General features: G+C 36.1%; 1 protein-coding gene across 39 annotated transcripts in view; it reads left to right on the top strand.

The window, feature by feature from the left end:
• The window catches only part of Ptprd (protein tyrosine phosphatase receptor type D), a 2581289-nt gene that overhangs the window by 2420686 nt on the left and 138152 nt on the right, over positions 1-22451 (top strand). For 32 of the 39 annotated variants that reach the window (XM_060365741.1, XM_060365740.1, XM_060365734.1 and 29 more), the window contains 3 exons: positions 6551-6641; positions 12075-12284; positions 19379-19539. In XM_060365741.1, the coding sequence (XP_060221724.1) occupies positions 6551-6641; positions 12075-12284; positions 19379-19539 (462 nt within the window). The remainder of the gene's footprint in view (positions 1-6550; positions 6642-12074; positions 12285-19378; positions 19540-22451) is intronic. The other 7 variants (XM_060365770.1, XM_060365771.1, XM_060365751.1 and 4 more) reach the window with 1 other exon arrangement.

Genomic DNA, 22451 nt, shown 5'->3' with positions numbered 1-22451 from the left:
TTGATGGTAACGGAAATTGTAAACTCCCATAGGAAACACCAAACATTTTGACTGCTTAATTTAGAAGAGACATAAATTCCCAGAAGCCACCTATCCCAATCACTTCCACATTTCAGAAGAAAAGTAATTCAGTCATAAAGTAGCAATTTTGGATGAATTTTGAATAGATTACATGTGCATCTACTTTAATAATGGTCATTAAAATATCAAAACATATCTTAAAAAGTATAAAAACATTATAGACAAAAATGGTCACTTTAGTCTATGTTAGAGTCTTACCAGAAGTCAGAAAAGGATTCCCTTGGGAAGTAATTAGTGAATTAATATTTAAGGAAGGAGAATTAACTTGATGAGCTTCTAAGCAGTTGGGAAATAATGATCAAGGATGTGATGACCAAATGCACCAAAATCAATCCAAAACACTGAAAGTCAATTTAAGTACAGGTCAGTGTGGGGAGAGGAATGCAAGCAAGATTCTGACATGCCTTGTAATGTCTTTGTATTTATTCTAAGAGAAATAAGTCTTTATTGAAATATCATCCAGGGTTGGAATGGCACAATCAATTTTTTTATTATGAAATGAAAATTTCAAAGACTAGACTAGAAAAAGATAGTGAAGAGGGATGTTATAGGACTCTTGTCCAGGCATGGAAAAAAAAATGAGGACAGATGGATGACAGCAGAGAAGTAAATCCTCTGGAGAGAGTTTAGAAGTTAACAGCACATGAGGTAAACTGGGAAAGAGGGAAGAAGAAAATGAAAACAGACTGGCAATGTAATAGCCAGATCCACTGCTGAGGTTACAATGGCTGCTGTGCAGCTTGAGAGCAGTAAGGTCTTGGTGTTTGTTTCATTGTAACCATAGTGGTAAGTAAGTACTTTGGCACATAGAGATGAAGCTTGATAAATCTTTGATATTCAGAAGAGAATTTGGGGTGAATATGATTATGTATTCATTATGTACAGAAAGCTAATATTCTGAGTTTTGAGTGAGACTGAAATATCTGTGGATTAGAAAAAAAGAACATGAAGAAAAGTCCTGGGACAGATTTTGTTTAAATTATATAATTTAATAGTTGTGCGTCAATAATAAATTCTTTACAATGATAAAATTTGTATAGTAAGTTATAAAATAGGAAAATGTAGAATTTGCTAATTACTAAAAGAAGGCATGCAATTCTTTATGGAAGGTCTTACCTACATGCTTAGAAAAGTTTTAATAATATAAAAATATTCTTCGTTCATTGTAACACCATTTAGGCGTGTGACATCTAAAATTGCTGGCATTGCTGATGCTGTGCTCTGCTGAGACAGTGCAGTGCTGAGGCAAGAAGGCAGGAGTACTAGCAAGGATGGAGAGAAGGCACAAACCTTCCTAAAGAATTTGGGCAGTAAGAGATAGGAGAGATTGCTGTGACTGACTATGGGCTTTAGGGGATCTTTTTGTTTGGTTTGGTTTTTGGTTTGTTTGTTTAACTTGTAGAAAAAAAATAATTTACTTGGGTCTACAGTTTCAGAGGCAGTTTCCATGCTGTAGTAAAGGCATAACAGCTAGCACGTCATTTGAGAGCTCACATCTTGAATCATAAATAAGGAAAGTACACCAAAAATTGTGGTAGGCTTTAAACTTCCATACACAACTTCCATGGGCACACTTCTTCCACCAAAACCACATCTTCTGAGGCTCTTCAGACGTGCTCATGAGCTGAGAATCAAATATGCAGATATCTGGGCCTAAGAGGGACATTCCCATTCAAGCCACCAAGAGACGGGACAGCTGGTTATATAGAGAGGTTTTTTTCCCCCTCTCTCTCTCTTCTAATTAGTAGGTGCTTTGGCCAGCAGTTGTGTTTGCTTTGTTTTTAAAATAGTGGATTCTTGTGTCATTAAAAGGCAATCTGTAGGCTACTATGGGAAGAAGAAATTTAGATAGAAGTACTGAGAGAAGCAGTCCAGTGTTTAGTGCATGTCTTAAGTTGAGAGGAAGGGAGTGAAAGCCCATTGATGAACCAATATCATGAATGCCATCCCAGACATCTTCTGTACCAAAAGGAAAGATTATGGTTTGCATGCAAGGACAGATAAGCTTGTTTTCTGGAAAGGTGAGGAAGAGAATTTTGTCAGTTGCATTTTCTCTATTGTTAAGTGATATATATACCTTTTCCTAAAAAGATGTTCAAGTTCTGAGTCCACATGAGAAAATTATCTTGTTGTGGAAAATGGAAATACTAGTTAAAGAGAGAAACTGTATGGAGATCTAGGGGCCTGTTTGTATCCAAGGTTCATGAATTTATGGTATGATCTGCGCTTTTATTATTTCTCATGCTTTATTTACCATCCTGGGCTGAGGGACAGAATGGGGTGTGTATTACAACTAAAGCTTTGGGGGAAAATGACAGCTAAAAGCAATGAGAACCATGGTTGTTATATAGTCACCTCCCTAAAGATAGAAAGGAAATCATCAAGGACATTGGCAGAGTTCCAAATGTAGGAAGACTCTGACCCTTACACACACACACACACACACACACACACACACACACACACACACCACTCACACTCAAATCTTCAAGAAGAAAAATAAAAGGCTGGACTGGTTGGTAGGTTTCAGATGATGCTGGGACGTATCACAAAGCCTCGGGTAATAGGAATTCCAGATTACCAAACTATCATGAAATGTGCAAGGCTGCTCTGAAGGCAGCCCTACCTTGCCTGCCCTAGAGGAGTGTTTAGATCAGCAGAGGGAAAAAGATGATAGATATCTGATCATACTGGTTAATTAATTGCTGTAGGGTAAGTTGTTCCCTTCTTATCTTAGCAGGGAGTTCAGTCAATAATTGGGGAATACTGCTGAAGTAAAACAATGGATTTTTTTTTCATGTATAAGAATGGCAATTCAGTGTAGAAGAGGGAGAAAAAAAATAATATAATTCATCAGCTTGACTCTGGTTTATCAGAACCTGCAGGGGAACAATGGATGCTCTCTCCTAACCCCTAGCATCATTGCTGTAGCAAGAGACTGCAGAGTGGGTATGAAAATGAAGAGGCTTCTTGACAAGTGTGTGTATCAAGTGCATCTGCAGTATTATTTTGAATGCTCAGTTGCAGCTCTGTCATTTCTCTCTGTGCTCATTTAACATGATGGACTTGTTTTGCAAATCATTCAGGTGGTAGGAGGATGAGAAAAGGAGGAAGCCTAGTCTGGAACATAAAATAAAATTTTAAAAAATGGCCTCTTTCACACATTCCAACTCTTATTTCTCCTCACTCTCCTTGATCATCATGCCGCTCTGTAGTAAAGAAAGTGAATGGCTGGGTGCTGGAACCTTGTGCACCTGCTGAGTAGTTGCTCAGAGCACCATTGAAAGGATTCTGGTTTGACTTGATTTCTTGATTAGGGGAAGGCTTTCACAAGTCCCTATTCCAGGATAGTGAAGAAACCCCAACATTCTAGTGAAAAATTTGGCAACCTTGCCAGGATCCACTGGCCTGTCTTCCATACTGTATGCTGTACAGGCTGCCAAGCTCTTTCAGTGCACTTGTGTTATTTTCTTTACAGAACAGGCGCATAGTCTTTTTTATTTTTTCTCTCTTTTCAGAATATACAACTGCAATTCATGGGCATTAAATGCACAGTCTGAGAACTCTGAGCACATTAGTAGCAGAGCCCCAACTCTAGACCAGGTACCTCCTCAGGTGACAAGTTTGTCATCCAAATAGACCTGGGAATCATGACTCAACTAATACTGTGAGAGCAAGAATGAAATGTTCCATTTTCTAGTACTGGTATTTTTTTTTTAAAGGAAAAGTAATAGGAAATCAATTTTAGCAGCAATTGATTTAATCCTACATATCCATATTATTGTTATTTGTCATTGTGTTATCACAACTAAATTATGACTGAATGCTATGCATTGTAAGTTTATACTATCTTTTACATATAACAGCATATATCAGTTCTCACCAGCCACATCTCAATGCTTGATGCCCACAGAAGTCTCACAGCTCTAGACATCTCAGCTTAAGAAGTTAGACATGGGAAGAAACTTGCAATAGCAGAGGGATTGTTGAGAGGGCTTCCTATGTGCCCTTTGACTCTAGAATAGCATGAGGAACAGGGCTACTTGCTTTTCTTTGTCGCATGTGATAGCTGTTTCTTTTAAAATTGTATGAATCCATTCCTGTGTACATGGTATGTATTTTCAGTTTTGCAGTGAATCTCCACCAAATTTATCAGGTTCTCAAAAATATTTTGTGATAAATAAAATAAATGAAAAAAAATGAGGCCATGATAAAGCTTTGAGTGAATTGCCTCACTGTCTGATTAAATTGAGCACTTATTTATTGTTCTTATTTCTTTTATCTATAACCAGTCTTTTATCTACCCAGTCTTATGGGTTGTGCTATGTAAAAAATCAAAACTAGATTATGTATTTAGTACTGAACCTAAAATTGTAGTGTAATTGATATTAGCAGTATTATTAGTTATTATCTGCAATGTCTTTGTACTGAACATTGCTAAGATCAGAGTTCTCATACATGTAAGCAAGAGAAGGATATGTACTATCCTGAAATTACAAAGCACCTGCATTACTAATGTATACCTTCTCTTGACCATGTAGCTTTATGCAGTATATGTTTTAGTTGACCATCTTCAGTGTATGGAACATGTGTATTTCTTTCTGTAAATATTATTGTACTAAATCCTATTTTGAAGGATTTTAGGTGCTAATAGTCCTTAAATTCCTGTGCTACTTAGTTTTACAAATTAATGAGTTTCAATGAACCTTTTTCATTATATAATTATAAGATTATGAGTGACTTTAAAATACTTTTATTTTTATTTAAGTATAATAAACATAAATTCATATATGTATAAAATAATAGATACTAATAACAGACAATAGCCATTTTATTATATAATTTCCTTATAAAAACATTTTTATTAGTTAATATTAAAAATATTTGGTGGAAGTCAATATGACGCTTTCTCAGGCAATTAGGAATAGTACTTCCTCAAGATCCAGCTATACCACTCCTAGGCATAAACCCAAAATTTGCTCAAATACACAACAAGGAAATTTGCTCAGCCATGTTTGTAGCAGCTTTATTTGAAATAGCCAGAACCTGGAAACAACCCAGATGTCCCTCAACAGAGGAATGGATACAGAAATTGTGGTATTTTTACACAATGGAATACTACTCAGCAATCAAAAACGAGAAAATCATCAAATTTGCAGGCAAATGGTGGTATCTAGAAAAGATCATTCTGAGTGAAATATCCCAGAAGGAGAAAGACAAACATGACATATACTCACTCTTATAATCCTATAAGATATGATAAACATAATGAAATCTATACAGCTAAAGAAGACAAACAAGAAAGAAGACCCGGGGTAAGATGATCAATCCTTAGAAAGAAAAATGGGAGGTGCATTGGACGTAAGAGAAAACAAGTAACAGGACAGGAGCCTACCGCAGAGGGCCCCTGAAAGACTATACCTAGCAGTGTATCAAAGCAGATACTAAGACTCATAACCAAACCTTCAGCAGAGTGCAGGGAACCATATGAAACAAGGGGGAGTTTGTATGATGTGGAAAGGCTAAGAGCTCCACAAGGACCAAATATATCTGGGCACAGGGGTCTTTTCTGAGACTGACACTCCACCAAGGACCATATATGGATATAACCCAGAACCTCTGCTCAGATGAAGTCCGTGGTAGCTCAGTAACCAATTGTTTCCCCATGGTAAGGGGAACAGGGACTTTTTCTGACAGGAACTCAATTGCAGGTTCTTTGACATCCCTCCCTCCTCCCCCCCAAGGGAGGAGCAGTCCTTCTAGGCCACAGAGGAGGACTTTGCAGCCAGTCCTGAAGATACCTGATAAAACAGGGTCAGATGAAAGGGGAGGAGGTCCTCCCCAATCAGTGGACTTGGAAAGGGGCAGGGAGGAAATAAAGGAGGGAGGGAGGGTTTGGGAGGGAATGAGGGAGCGGGATACAGTTGGGATACAGAATTAATAAAATGTAACTAATAAAAAAGAAAGAAAGAAAGGAAGAAAGAAAGGAAAGAAAGAAAGAAAGAAAGAAAGAAAGAAAGAAAGAAAGAAAGAAAGAAAGAAAGAAAGAAAGAGATATGAGGATCCAAGAGGATTTAGAGGAAGGGAGTAGAGATGAATATAGTTGAAAGTCATCACGTAAAGGCAATTCTCAAAAATTAAATTAAAAATATTAAGTAAAAAAAAATATTTAGTGGATCGGCCTAAAATGGCAGATTTCAATAAAACTGTGTTTGACCAGCTGAAGGGTCCTAACAAATGTATCTGCTACATTTGAGATGTTTAAATTACCATATGAAATCATCAAGGTCATATGTTGACATCTACCCTGCTTTTTTTTAAATAAGCAAACAAGTGGTTATTTTTTCTTACTATAAAAAATAGAGGAGTCTTTCTATATTCATAATTTTTCTTCTGTCTTAATCTTGGGTCTGTAGAAGATTTTCTTTCTTTTCTGAACTGACCATATTGTTTCCTCCTTCCTGAACAGGGGTTACTATATTATAATTGTGCCTTTGAAGAAGTCTCGTGGAAAATTCATCAAGCCATGGGAGAGCCCTGATGAAATGGAGTTAGATGAGGTAAATGTGTCTTTGTTGTGTGTGTCCTTCCTTGGTTGTTCTTTGGAAGCCTCTCAGCATTTTGTTCAGTTGGCAGCTACAGTGCAGCTCTGGTGAACTGAGCGAACCAGTGAAGTGGATTGCTATACTATAGATTCCTAACAAAGATTCTTTTGTTTTAATCAAAAGATGATAGTCTGTTTTATCTGTGTTGTCCTTATTCTTTTGCTACCTACCAATGGTAACCGTGATGCAGAAATATGGAAGGTGATATCATTACTCTTAATAAAATCCTAGATGTCCTACTTTTTGAGGCTCTTTCAAAGACTGAATGCATTTTATAGCATATTGTAGTTAACCTGGTATAGGGTCTTCAGCATATTTTCACAGAACTCTACTGGGTCCCAAACATTTATTTGCCTTACAAATAAATGAAAACAAAAGTGCACTTCAGTGCAGAAAAAAACAAACACAAAAACAACAAAAAAAGTAAAATTCTGAGCAAAGAAGGAAATGTGGTACAAAAGGCATCAGACACTAAAGAGTTTGATATCGACTTCCAAAATCTTATAACTACATGATTTTAATGTTACTTCTTGAAACACAGGCACTTTTTAAATTGGTTTGATTTTATGTGTATGAGTGCTTTTCCTGCATGCATGTTTGTGCACTATGTATGTGCCTGGTACCTATGGAGATCAGAAATGGGTGATGAATCCCCTGGAGCTGGGCTTACAGATGGGTGTGAGCCCCCATATGATGCTGGCAATGAAGCCTAGATCCTCTGTAAGAGAAACAAGTGTTCTTAACTGCTGAGCCCTCTCTACAACCTTATTTGTACTTTTTAAAAATAATTACTACGTATTTCTGTACTGAAAAAATTAATCAAGAGTATTTATCAAGATCTCACACATTATCTTAGCCAGCTACAGAGGGGAGCTTGGTGTTACAGTTGAAACACTATAGACACTTTTTTTTTAACAAAATGCTGTAAGTTTTTAAGTCCCTCCCTACATTAAGAAATATGAAATTTTAATTTGTGTGGTTCATTTACAACATGGGCCATATATCCTAAAACAAACAAACAAACAAAAAAAAACCCGTATTATTTCTATATATTCTTTTTGCCTCAGATTAGTACAAATGGAACAAGAACAATGATAAAATCTCTAATTACATTGCAAGGAAATGCTGTTGTTTTTGAAATGCGTCTATATAAAGGTGAATGTGGTCTGACAGAAAGAAAAGGGGATTTGGGGCTGGGCTTGCATCAGATATGCATCATCGTCTCCACAAGTGAAACTCAGCAGCCCTTACCTGTATTATATGTGAAGCTTGTTCAGGTTCAGAAGGCCTAGACAAGTTCAAGGTCAAGTCTCTGCTTGTGTCACTGTCTAGTGATTAGGTGACATGGCTGCAGTACAAAATGACACCTTTCAGTAATATGGTCACATACCTTACTTTCCATTTATTTTCTGTCATGATGTCAAAGAATCCGGATCTTTCCTCTAAGCAGTTAACCCTAAGTCACTCTATAGTTCTTAGATGAATTAAAGAATTGTAATTTTCACATTTCTATTGAAATTGGATTTCAAATGCAAAGGTAAATTGGAGAATCTATAAATATTTCCACCTATTAAAAATGAGTTTTCATAGCACTGAGATCCAAGGCAAAAGGGACATCAAACAATAATAAGCTTTTCTTACAAGTGAAGCCATTTGATGGGAAGGAAAAGAAACTGATTCTCCTTTACAGCCCAGGTTTTAACCTCCAGTCTGCACATTAACACTAATGGATTAAAATACAGGCTATGTGACATTGCACTTCCTTGCAATTAAATTCTACAGGTCTGTGCTGCTTATTCCCATAACAAAGGGTCATTTTAATCATCCTTTGAGTTGTGGTGCATTAATCTGTATAATAGCTTGATAAAGAACATTTTATTAATTCAAAATTTTTGGGTCAGGATGGGTTGTTTCCCACTTTTCTTACTGATATAATTGAGACCACATTGCAGAATTAATGGTGGAAGAAATAAGATATGCATTGACTGGAAAATGAAAATTATTTCTGATAAAGAACTAAAGCCCTTGATATAACTTCTGGAATTATGTCTAATATATTTTGTAACTGTTGTGGAGGGGAACAAATGAAGGTAGGCTATAACCTCACTTTCTGCTTACTCATCCTCTTTCTGACCCCTGCAGACAAGACTTGTTTTTTACCTAGTATGTGTGACAAAAAATCATTTATAATTTTATTTTGAACATGGTACTATTCAGTTTGACCGAAGAAGCAACGTTCTTCTCTTAATGTATTTGACCAAGTACTTTTTCAGTAAGGCCTATAATTCACGTTGTTGGAAATACATCAAGTAGAACAACGGCCTAAGGGCATTTCCACATGTATGCCTCACATCTAAGCCCATACCAGATTTAAAAAGGCTTTTTAAAATTATTCAAAATTATATTCTGAGCTCATTTAGTTTTTTGTCTGGGTTATTATCTGAATGATAAATTTATAGACTAGAATTTCTGTTCTCAAGGTCAAACTGAACAGTACAAGCATTGATAGTTGCAATGAATTTTGGGCAGAATGACTCCCAAATGTTAGTTGTATTTATTTCAGGGCAAGTGATGTAATGTGCCAAAGTTTTTCATTGCACTCTACTTCAAAGCCTTGTCATAAAGTAATGAAGTCATTTGTGGCTATGATTTCAGCAGCTTGGCTAACTTTGGTATCGTTTAAACTTACTTGAGCTGTTTAAAGTATAACACTGGAAGCATCCCGAATGGTAGTCTTGGAGGCATGGTTCTGCTCCAGAGTTGACTTCAGTAAATGACTATGCTGGCCCCAAAGGAACACCAAAATGTTCTAATATTTAATTTTGAAGCACTTGTATTATATTTTCTAAATAAACCCTTGCAAACAGTAATCATGGGGATAATACTGATTAATAATGACAGCTGCCTATATCTGAAATATGAATAGAACCAAGGTAGAGCTTGATCAGTGAAGTAGAAGCAGGGATGTAGTCACACAAACAACTGATGGTAAATGGTTTTGATTGACCAACTTCAAAAGACCAATCAGAGCATCTGTAGTGTATTTTCTCCTAGGGTTATAAAAACCATAATTTAGTGCACATTGAAAGTAACCTGTGTCGTCACCATTCGAGTACATTAAGTATTTGACATCAGAGTTTTATAATTTATATGTTTAAAAAAATTCAGGATAAGGAAAGATGATATTCATCTATGTTAATGAAAACAGATACACAAAATTGCATACATGCTAAATAAAAATAATTCCAAAGATCAGTGCTTAAATATGATATTAGATTTCTTGATTTTTGTACAAATATTAGGTTATATGAAAGTTAGCTAAAAAAATCTTTTATACGTGTTTCTCTTATGGATGGTTTAATTTTTTGTCACACATTACACTGTGCGTGCACTGAACCTTCCTGCCACGCACCATATTGCTCACTTAGATTTGGGGATAATCGTGATATGTTTTACATGGTTATTATAGTGAGCCAATGAACTGATGTTCATTTAGGCTTCCTGGAAGAGTTTCTTGTACACAATGTGTTTACTTAAGGAGTGGTCATCATCATCACTGTAAAGCTATGTCTGACAACAGATTTGTAAGGTAAATTTCTATTCCTTCATCCTGGAAGATGAAGCATAATTGAGTGGCCCACTGGGATGTATATGTAGATACATAATTACATAAAATTTAGATAAAAATTTGGCAGAGCATGTCTAATCCCCTGAACTTCTATAAATGCCTTATATCTTATATAATTTTAGTTGTAGCAATAATCTCAAATTTCACAGACATTTTTATAGCATGATAAATTAAAGATTATTGATACATGTCACAGGAACAAATTATTACATAGCCACAAGGCTGCCTTGCACATTATTAGATTTTGAGTCAGCGTTGTACATTTGTGGTTCTCCGTACAAGAGACTGTATCACCTATTGTTACTGGCAGAAATATTTGAGTTAGAGAAAACCAATAACCATTTCTCCATAATCCTGATTGTGGCAGCATTTCTTTCTTTGATATTTCAATTTCTTAATTTTTGTATGAGTGTCTTTCTTGTACATATAACTGTTCACCATATGCATGCTGGTGTCCACAGAGGCCAAAAGAGGGCTTTAGATCTTGTGGAACTGGAGTTATAAATGGTTGTAAGCCATTATTTGAGTTCTGAGAATCAAACATAAGTTAACTGAAAGAGCAACTAGGGCCATCTATTTCTCCCTCTCCTGCCAGCATCTTTGTACAAAGTACACCTCAACAATTTGGTTTTATAATTTCCTTTCCAGCACAGAAAACAAACATAATAGTTTTGCTGCCCAATCTGCCTATGTCCTTTAATTTTGTTTACCATGATAAAGGTTGGGTTTGTCCTCAGATACACAGGCTTTATCCAGTTTGTCCTCAGACCCATGCCACTTTCTCTACAGACATTAAAACAGAACAAAAAAAATCTTTCCAAAAAGTCACTAAAGTTTGATCACTTACCTCAAAAGGCATCCAGGACTAGCAGAGGCTTCTTCTCAGTTAGACTCTAAAATATTGTATAATAGAAGACAGAAACAACATTACATTGTTTTGAAATCAATTCTCATATCATTAATGAGATTTGATTCCAAGGAAAGACAATGAAAAGCAATAAATTATTTAAACATTTACTTTAGATTTTTATGAAGAAATATAAGGATGTATGTGGGGGGATTCTTTTCTTCATGATACTGAAATTTATTCTTACCCATCCTAGTGACCATGTCACCTGTCTAAATACATACTCCTCAAAGCTAGATTCTAAGAGAAGCTGACTTAATGGTAAAGTTGAGAGTCTCTTCCAACTGGTTACTGAAAGATGTAAGCTGAGCCAGACATGGAAATAAGTGACAATGACTTCTGAGAATAGGTAAATCAAAGTCATTCATTAGATTCCAAGTCTGCATACTTTAGAGAATTTTTATCATATAAATGACCCACAGTAAAATGATGGCATCTTGTATAAGAATATCATATTTTAGCACTTAGATAGCTTTGACCAGCTACTAATTGTTTCATGTGTCTCCCATGAAAGCAGGCTTTTGTGCATCAAACTGTGCTGCTTCCTTAAACAGGTTATGATGTAGTACTGGCCTTTTGAAGGATTTCATTAGTGTAGGAAATTATGTGGGCTTCCAGATCTAATGCCCTGAGGAGACTGGCCCTTGCAAATCAGTTTGGCATCTTACCTCAGAGGAAGCAAATATTTGAAAATCACAACTGTGAGTCAGTTGTGCTGACCTCCTGCTGGAAAAGTAAACAAACTGTATCAGGTTCTACCCAGTCCTGGATTAATTTCTCCCTGAGACATCAATAAGTTGGTTGTTTATATTTCTTTTCTTTTTTTTTTTCTGTTTGTCACTTTTCCCTTAAGCTGCTTAAGGAGATATCTAGGAAACGCAGAAGCATCCGTTTTGGGAGAGAAGTTGAATTAAAGCCATATATTGCTGCTCACTTTGATGTCCTTCCCACTGAGTTCACCCTGGGGGATGACAAACATTATGGTGGATTTACAAACAAGCAACTCCAAAGTGGACAAGAATATGTTTTCTTTGTGCTAGCTGTGATGGACCATGCCGAGTCTGTAAGTTAATTATGATGGCTTCTGTTTCCTACACTTGTCCATTTTCACCACTGTGCATGTTTATTTAGGAATGTACCTGCACGTACCCCAAGTATGTCCTCACAAGCTTTTACTAACGGAAGTATAACATTGGGCTGCCTGTCCTTCTAGCATTACTGCACATTCTGCATGATACTATATTACAAACAAGATGGCATCTCAGATGACAGGAATTTCCCGAGCAAAATACCAGATTGATAGAGCATAGGACTCCAGAACATTTTCTCTCTTTTTTTCGTTGAAAATGATTTGCTTTAAAAAATACTGTTTTCACGTTATGTGATCCAGGAGACATTACCCCATGTGGTATTGGTAGGAAACAAAAGGTTCTGTCATTCACAAAGCCTGTTTCAAAACATGGACTGTGGCAGTTCTTTAATTTATTCTCCTGTAACTGTAAGTACACAGGGCTTCTATTCAGATTCACCAGACAGTGAATCTAGGGAAAGGTGACTACAGCCAGCTTCTTCAATTATAGAAAAGTATGAGAGACTTGATCAGTGAAAAGCCAAGAAAGTTACAGAATAATTCAATGAATGAGAATACTTAAGAAACTCTAAATAATGAGTTGTCTTGTTTTATGTAATTCCTCCTGCTCCTCTATCATTTCATCCTTCAGTTTCTTTGAATGCTGTAAATAAAACAAAAAGGGAAAGAAACAGTAGACTGGAAGGAAGGTTGATGTTTAAAGTGGCAGTTCACATTAACATTTAATAGATACATTCCTAACTGTATCCTAATCAAGGCTTAAATCTGACAGGCTTGGCAACTGAGTTGAGCTGTTCTCTTTATGGGTGAAGCCCACAGTTTATGATAGATCTCTGTGTCAGATGCTCTTCTGGACAGCAGGGCCTCTCTTCGGATGACTAGAGGAATTCTTCCATGAAAAATCAGAGCACAAAAACAGCCTCATTTACCTTTGTGTGTAAATGTCATTTGAAAGCCTTCCTGGAATTTCACTACATCAAGATGTTCTCTGTATCTAGTTTGAAAATTTTAAAGTAAAATACCAGGGGAATAGAATGTTAGAAATCATTTTTTTCTTTAAAAATAAAAAATACAGCTACTTGACAAAATTTCTTTATATAGTTCTAGGAATGTTTCAGAAGATGCACTTGAAACACTTAGGTAAATCACAGAATTCATCAAAGATGGCTTACCAAATCCTTCAGAATGATGACTGTGCCTTCCATGGGTTCTATGGATTCTGCAGTCTCCTAAGCTTTCCCACTCATGTCTACATGTTTCCTCACTGATGCAGTCTGTTTCTCTCTTAATTTGTTACCTCACTATCTCAGATTTCTGTCTCCTAGAGCATGGGTAGCTCTCATGTTCTGCTTTCTTGAAAACTCTCCCTCTATCCTCCAATAGACATCATTGTCATCATCCTCATCTAGGCGTGGGATGTTGTTACCCTCCCAGTACTACCCGGCTATGATTTCTGTCTGGTTTGGTATTGTACAGATCTTGCACTGTTGAGCTTACGTGTCTGGAAAATACTCATTCCTTTTAGCCACCCAGTGCCTCCAACTTTCAATCTTTATGTTCTATCTTTCATTATAACCTTTGAGCCTCAAGAAGAGGGGTATAATTGATACATATGTCCCATTTAGGGCTGGTCACTGCCACTCTGTAGTATCTCGCATGCTGAGCAGTTATGGGTCTCTATGTTAATCACTGCCTACTTGAAAAAGAAGTGTCTAATGAAACATGTTCTCTGCTTCTCTTTTGAGTTTGTACTAAAATTCAGAATATGTGCCTTAAGGTAAATATTTGAAAGATGGAGATTGAAATCTTAACTATACTTTCAAATCTTGAACAAATTTTATCCTTTTTGTCGTAGCATTCTCAACCATATGAAAAGATGCGTTTTTGTTGTTTTTGTTTTTTTGGTTGTATGTTTTAAATGACGTTTGAGTGAGGGACTAACATATGAATAAAATGATGAGTTTTTAGGAATCAATTTAATACTGTGTTCCTTTAGTTAGAATAAAGTAGTAGGTTCTTTCCTGGGGCTTAAGGCCTGCCTCTCTAGCTACAAGTTTTTGGCCCCAGCCATGTTCCATTATCTTAGCAGTGTTTCCCCTTACATATCTTGTATGCTTAAGCCAGCATTCAGTTCATAGTCTATAGTTGTATCCAGTTTTCAGTGATATGGTCTTTTTGGAAGCTTTAGATTGCTATGGCTGATTAGTAATAATAGCTATAATCATTCCAATTGTTGGTAGGCAATTTGCAGAAATAAAAACCCCTTCTCTACCCTTTTTACCTCCCCCAACAAAGAGCTGTTGATAATCTGTTGCCTCCCATTAAGAATACCAGAAATTGGTTTTAAATGATAATAATGTTTAATCTCTTTCATTATGTCTTCCCACTCAGCAAATTCTACTTTCCGTGAGGCAGGTATCATTTCATGCCTGTGCTTTCTTTTCCTTTTAACATAGATCTTTTTCCTGACTTGTTAGAAATTCATGTGCTTTAGAAAACCCTTTCTTTAAATTTCCATTGTGATTGAACATTTTCATTATTATCTCAACGCCTTTTGGTAAAGAATTTCAAATCAGGTTGTTTGCTCACTTCTCTCAATTTGAGGTTAGCCAACAAAGTGGAAGGTATCCTACCAAAACAAACAGAAAAAGAATCATGTTTCTTTGATATGTAAGCTCAATGTCCAGTTCTTTATGTAAATTATTATCTATGCATGTTATATTTGTAAATCATATATATGAGTATATATATATATATATATATATATATATATATATATATCTGTGTTCCAAGACGTCCTCCCATTTCCTCTCTCTCTTGCTTTTAGTTCTGTCTCAGAAAGTTCAAAAATACTGAGTTTTCATCTACTTCATGTGCAGAAAATCTTGAAAGTCTTTTTAAACCTGTTCTGTGAGCTAAATAAAATAGAAAACAATAATAAAATTCAAGTACTCAGAGAAGCATGTTCTCTGCTTCTCTGCTGAGTTTGTACTAAAATTCAGAATATGTGCCTTACAGTAAATTTTTGAAAGATAAATGTTAAAATCCTAACTATATTTTCTGACCTTGAACAATTTTTATACATTCTTATCTTATCATTCTCAACCACTTGAAAAGATGAGGTGTTTTTGTTGTTTTGTTTTGTTTTTTAGTTTATTTTTTTGGTTGATTGTTTTATTTTATTCAGCAAAAATGTACTGAGAACTTCCTAAGTACAATGTGGTATGCTAGCCACTTTAAACAAATAAACACAGATAGCATATATATTTTAAACCTTCCAAGAATTTAGTTTCACTTGAGCAATCCAAGTATACATAACCATCTTTAAAAACAGAATTTTGTGCATATCACTAAACAAGAAATGAATGGCTAAATGAATTTGTACTGTTCCTATCCAGTGTTTGGTATCCTGTGAACAAGCCAGTGTTTACATGTGTCCCTGGAAAGTCGTTGGATTTTAGGAGTTAATTGTCATGGAACTTGTGACTGTATTAATTAGCAAGGATAGAACATTTAGGAAGCAGCGTCAAAAGCTCACTTTGATAGAATCATCACATACAGTAAGGAGATTTAAAACAAAACTGCTAAAGCTTCTGATAACCATAGTAAGGTACCCAGGTCTCATAGCGGTATTACCAGAAAGCCTGTCTCCAAGGCATTGCAGTTACAAGTTAGCAGTACAAGTAGCAGTTGTACTTAATAACATTCGGAAACTCTGGGTATGGATAGGAGAGCATTAATGAGGTTCAAAAGAACAAATAGTGTCCATGAGACTAGCAGTTTAACCTAAGGTTACCAGTTAGTCAAACCTGTGGTCTCTTTTCATGGGTGAAAGCTTAAGGAAGTGGGAATCCGGACAAAGGTGTATCTGGGAAGAAGGAGGCTCTTCATTTGAACCTGAATGTCCAGGCGATTGAAAGTGAATGTCTCTGCTTTTAAAATATTTAAAACTGAATATCTTCTGGCCTTATAAGAACAAAAAGATAGGCAGAGAACAGAACAGAAGAATGATGGGCCAGAAAGTCAAACAGTGAGTTCACAGGGCCATGCAGTTTGAAAGATTGGGAAGGAGCTCGTGAAATACAGAATTAGGAAAATCAGGAAGGGAGTTATTAAGTCTTGCTCAACTGAGGCAAGTCTGAAAAGATACTTAAAACCTGAGGGATGAAAAAAGGCTATTACGTTTAGTAAATGATATAATAGTACTAAAGGTCACAGTTAAATGAAAATAGATGAGTAAATGGAAGGAGACACCTGCAATCAATGGGTGTAAATTGACTGTGAATAGAAGAAAAAAATAAAAGAACTTAAAAAAAAGTGAATTCAAGAAAAGTGCTTCATTTTAAATGGGACAAAGTAGAACGGAATAGGACATTACAGAAACAAAGTCCATTCCTTGTTGAGTAACTGTATTTTGAAGATATGTGGTAGATTTCCTCTTAGGGATAAAAACAACAATAACAAGACAAATGAACTTCTAATTGGCAGCTGTCATAAATTTATATATTATTTACCAAATCCCTCTAAATTCTAATAATTCTTTTTCACAAAACTGTAGCATCAATTCCATACATCTTGTTCTCTGATTTAAATATTGGCATACTCTTTTGTAACTGTAGACTTGTTAGGAACCAGAAGACACGGAAAGAACCCCAGACTCAAGGTGCATGCAAGCAACAAAAGGCATTTATTCTGCAAAAGACCAGCATGTTGGGGCCACCATCAGGCAGAATGGAGACACTAGACAAGCGCACACAGTTCTTTTTCTAGGAAACTAGGGAAATTTTTGCAAGGGTGTAAGTGCATCAATGATTGGCTAGGGCTAGCTAGGGTTTGATTAGGGTTGGGGGCTCTCTAAACTGATTCAAATCAGTTCAAACTGGTGTGTGCCAGAGAAGTTACAAGGGTTGAGACTCCTGGCTGGCTTGCATCCAGATAGTGAGTCAGCTGCATTCCTGAAGATAGGCCCCACCCTGAGGAAAGATACCATCCCATTTTTTATGGTCACCTCCAGGCTATTTCTTGGGTAGGGAATTTTATGGTCTTGTTCCTGGAATTGGTGACCTATGGCCTAGTTCCTGGGACTGATGACTTTTTTTTGGGGGGGGAGGGGATGGGAGAAGGCAGGCCTTGTCCTCTCAGACTTAAATGTCTTGAAAATGTAGAGTACTGAGAATGTAGAGTACTGAGAAGTGCTGGTGTGCTCTTACATTGATTTTGATACTGGTTTGTTTTCCTATGAAAATGTTTGCCATTGCTGATCTCTGTAACTTCATGACCTGGATTGTCTCATGTTCAAATCTTGGAACGACATTGTTTCTGATTTCAGAGTGTTCTTTTCATATTGGAATATTTGATTAGATTTTTAAGAGCCCTAACTGAAAAGTCTATAAAATATCCTGAAATCAATCAAAACCTTTTGGATTTCACAGCATTTGAATCACAGTTTTTGGATTGGGAATATTCAAGTCTAACATCTTTATTTTCATATAGCAATTAATATATCACTACAATGTAGATGTTCGTTGAATATTGGTTAATGCTTTTTTAAAAAAAATTCTTTATTTTTTATTTTAATACAATTACATTATTTCCCCCTCTTCCTTTCAACCTTTCATGCACTCCCTTTGCTCTCTCTCAAGTTCATGACCTCATTTCTTTAATTGTTGGTTTGTGTGTATGTGTATGTGTAAATATATACAACCTGCTCAGTCAGTATAATGGTATTTGAATGAATGTGTTGTCAGAGATGACCATTTGGTATTGGGTGACCAATTGGTGTGCTCCTACCTAGGAAAGACTATTTCTCGTGCTCTCTGCATTCCTAGTTACCTTTAATTCTTTGTGTAGAATAGAATCCTAATGAGATTTCAGCTGTCTTCATTACCATGTCTGTTGATACCATATTTGTTCATTCAGGCCTTGTACTAGGCAGCTATAGCAGTAGAATTTCATGACTGTAGCTTTTCTGACATTTCTAGGGGACACAGCCTCATAGTAAGCCTCCTGTTCCTCTAACTCCTACCACCATTCTGCTCCCTCCTCAACACTAATACTTGTGCTTCAGGTGTAGGCATTGTGTTGAAACTAAGCTCAACAACTCTTTTTGCTCATTTGTGGCTTTCTGCAATGGTCTCTCGTTTAAAGAGGGATGAGAACTACAATCATCTCTAGCTATTAGGACAAATATTCAGAGTGTACTTAGGAACTGTGCTGATTTCATAAAATGACCGCTAGGGAATTCCTTTCTCCATCCATTACTTCACCAGCCTCAGGTTGTTGACTGGGTTTCTGGTACCAACTGCAGTTTTCTTCTTGATGAATGGGCCTTAAGTTCAATTAGAATGTTGTTGGTCACCAACAATGTACCTGTGCTACTAGTGCATCCTTAGAGTTACCATGACATGTTGGTTGTTGTGGTTCCTACAGCTGTGTAGGAACATCTATCGTTTCCCTCCTTAGAGGCTTACATGGCTACTACTTCTGTTACCAGGAATATTAGTCTTCAGGGAGGAGGCTTTCAGATCAGATTCACCTCAGGTCTTCTGAGTCCTATCTCTGAAATACATGGTGTCTTTCGTAGCAGGGACTTACTTTCCACCTTAGGGTGACAACCAATGTCAACAGCAATAGCCTGTTTGTGGAATCTCTTGGATAACCCTGAGCAACAACTCTGAAGAAGGCTTCTCATACCTGTTGTTTGAGCTTTCCTTAGATAGATTGACTTTTGAAGGGAACATTTACAGCCCAGGTCTGATGCTTGCTATTGGTATTTTATACTTCATAAAATTAAATATGCAAATTCCATGGGAAAAGTATCTTTTACATGGCCTAAACCATTCAAAATGCTTTTGTTACATCATGCTTTTCCAGCATTGTAAATTGCTCTCCTTCCTTTTCTCCTTCTCTGCTTCCTTTTCTTTTTTTAACTCATCCCTCTTTTCCTAACATGACATCATCAGTCTCTTATCAAATACATATCATAGGTTTTTCTCTCATCTTAGTGCTAAAGATACTCTTCAGAAAGACATTATTATCTAACTAAACTGGACTCTGCTTATCCTCAGAAGATGTATGCAACCAGCCCGTACTCGGACCCTGTTGTGTCAATGGATCTGGATCCACAGCCAATCACTGATGAAGAGGAAGGCTTGATATGGGTCGTAGGTCCTGTCCTTGCAGTGGTCTTTATCATCTGTATTGTGATTGCTATTCTTCTTTATAAAAGGTAAGTCTGTTCTGTATTTTAATTTTGACTTTGAGGACTACCTTGATTTAGTAGAATAAATCATTTTTCCTATGATTGTGTGGTAGATTTTATGTCATATATTTGAGGACAGTGCAGTAACTAATATTGGAAAGCATGTTTTTTTTTTCATGCCTAGAACAAGCTGGGATGACTGGGCTAGTGGTGTTGTTTCTATTGTACAGCATGCACTCTTTCGCTCTCCATCTTCTGTGATGCATTGTGACAGCCAGTTTCATGTTAGCAAGATATCAGGACATCCTCAGCAGCTTATTCTATGCAAGCTTTAATTTGTTTTTAGATGTTTATTTTTAAAACATAATTTTATACATTTCTATCTATTTCATAAATCTAATGTGCACATGTGCTAAAATTGTTTTTTCTATAGCTGTTTCTTATAATTTAGTAAACATAACTAAATGATTAAGGATTTTTAAAAAGAGAAAAATGGGTGGGAGGGCTAGAGAGAGAATTCCCTCCTAGTTTTTCTGCATCTTATTCCAAATAGTCACTATCAATGTTTAAGAAGGGAGATCAGAAAGTGCTGTCTTCTAATTAAAACAAATTGCAACCACAATCCTTATACGTCTTAGTAGCAATCTGATCAGTATCTTGTCATTTCTATCCTTATTCCTTTGTTCTTATGTTTATAGAATAGGCTTTTTATCTCTTCATCATCACTGTCCTTACCTGGAGAACTGTCTAAAAATCTACTCTATTTGTTCCAATACAGAGAGAAAGTTGAAACAATAAAAGACAATACAAAGCTCAAACTCATGTTTCATTAAGTTGCCTATTCTATCTTGGAGTTAGGAAGAAGGAGATAAATACCCCTATGTATCCCTTTAGATTACTGCCATCATGTCATTGCTCAAGCTGTAAAATAGCAGAGAATGAGGCGTCAATAACAGAATCTCCTCTTAGTTGATGCTTTGAGTCTTCCCATGCCAGTCTTTATCTTATTGATATGCCCCTTAAGGAGCATGTTATATTTTCTCAACTCTCTTCTGTATAAGACATAAACACCATGTGGTTTAGGTCAGTCATGAGGCCTATGTGAGACAAGGCTAGAGGTGGTGTAATAAAAGTAGTAACCTAAGAGAGAAAATTTATTTTATTAACAATCTGCTTGTTATCTGGATAATACTCAATCAAATGGTCACATCCTACACTGGAATCTGGCCAGGGGAAAAAATGTACCTGTTTGCAGGTCCATTTCTAGCCAAGGCAATGTGATATTTCTGATATTAAAAATAGACAATGTATGCCTCATTTTCAGGTCATATTTTATTATGATATGTGAGGCAATTAATAACTAATTCCATTGTATGTGTAAGTTAATTACGTAAATATATAAAATTAAGAACTCTAACCTTGATAATTTTTATTTATACATTTATTTATTCCAATTTATTCATCTTGTATCCCCTCTGCAGCCCCCTCCCTCATCTCCTCCCAGTCCCACCCACCTTCCTCTTCTTCCCCTATGCCCTTTCCATAGTCCCCTGACAGGGGAGGACTTTTTCCCCTTCTATCTGACCCTAGACTATCAGGTCTTATCAAGGCTGGCTACATCTCCACCTCAGTGGCTTGGCAAGGCTGCACACACACACACACACACCCAGGAGGAGGTGATCAGACTATAAATACATTTTCTTGATTCATTTACATATGCTTGAAAAGAACAAGCTCATTTTTACTTAATCCTGCAAGAGGAAGCATCTTATTTAAAGGTTTCATGACTCTGTTAAGAGTTACATTCGCATGTGCACATGTGAGCATCTTCTAATGTGATTGTTGGAAAATGCATACATCCTCGAATGCTAAGTATATTTAGCTAGCCATCTGAAGGCCATGGAACATTTCTGAAATAGAAATGCTTGCTTCAGCACTAAAAACGTTCCTGACTTGAAATTTAAGTAGAACCAACAATGTTGATCTTGATTATCATGAGGCAGTTGAAGAGGAAATCTGTATTCAATGAATGGTGTCTTTTATAGCTTAGATTCTGAGCAAAGTTAATTATATAATATGTATTTAAGTCCCTCTTTTAGGTTCTTTCAGGTTATGTATAGATCAGCTGCAGTGACAAAAAATGAAAATATCATTATTTCTACAACTATAATTAAGAAAATATTAATATTTTACTTCCTGTATACAAATAATGTTTAGAGACATCAATGGCATAAAATAGAAATGGGTCACATTGACTTGATAATTGCCTTTACCAGATACACCTGCTCACAAAATGATTGCTTGAGAAACAGCCAGTAGTTATAGATGGCTTGTCATATTAATAAGCGTGTTTCACCCAGCAACTTGAGATTTTTAGACATTTTTCTTAATAATTATTTTGATGTGGAAAAGGGACACGAATTTCTATCACTCTGTTCATTATACTTTTATTTTATTCTGTGAATTTTTATGTCATTGATAGCCAATGACAAAACTATTACTGAAGCCTGTATAAGGGCCCTAAAGTATATACTTACTGTTAAGAATATTAAACTACAGTTGGTAGATTTATAGTGTTGCAAATATTTCTTCCTTTGATTTATTTGTAAAGATTTTCATAATGCATTCATCTAATGATTCAACAATATAAATTCAGAAATAAGACACTAACAAGGCCTAGGAAAACACTGGAATATAAATCAAGAGCCCTGTGGCCAAGGTTAACTTCTGTGGCTGAAGAGCTAGAACGCCTTGCCAACACCTCAAACTTTATCATTTACAAAGAAAATAAATAAACTAGACAAGTGAGCTTCTTAATAATACTATTCCATAATCTTAAAGTATAAAGAGGTAATAGCACTCTATATTTTTTTTCTATTTTATATGTATATGTGTGTATCTAATTGTGATATAGGAACCCAGCTTCCCATTTTCCAGCC

This window comes from Meriones unguiculatus, chromosome 12, assembly GCF_030254825.1.
Source record: "Meriones unguiculatus strain TT.TT164.6M chromosome 12, Bangor_MerUng_6.1, whole genome shotgun sequence".
In the NCBI taxonomy this organism is placed as follows: Eukaryota; Metazoa; Chordata; class Mammalia; order Rodentia; family Muridae; genus Meriones; species Meriones unguiculatus.
Note: the sequence above shows the minus strand (reverse complement) of the source record. Positions and strands in the feature narration are given on the sequence as shown.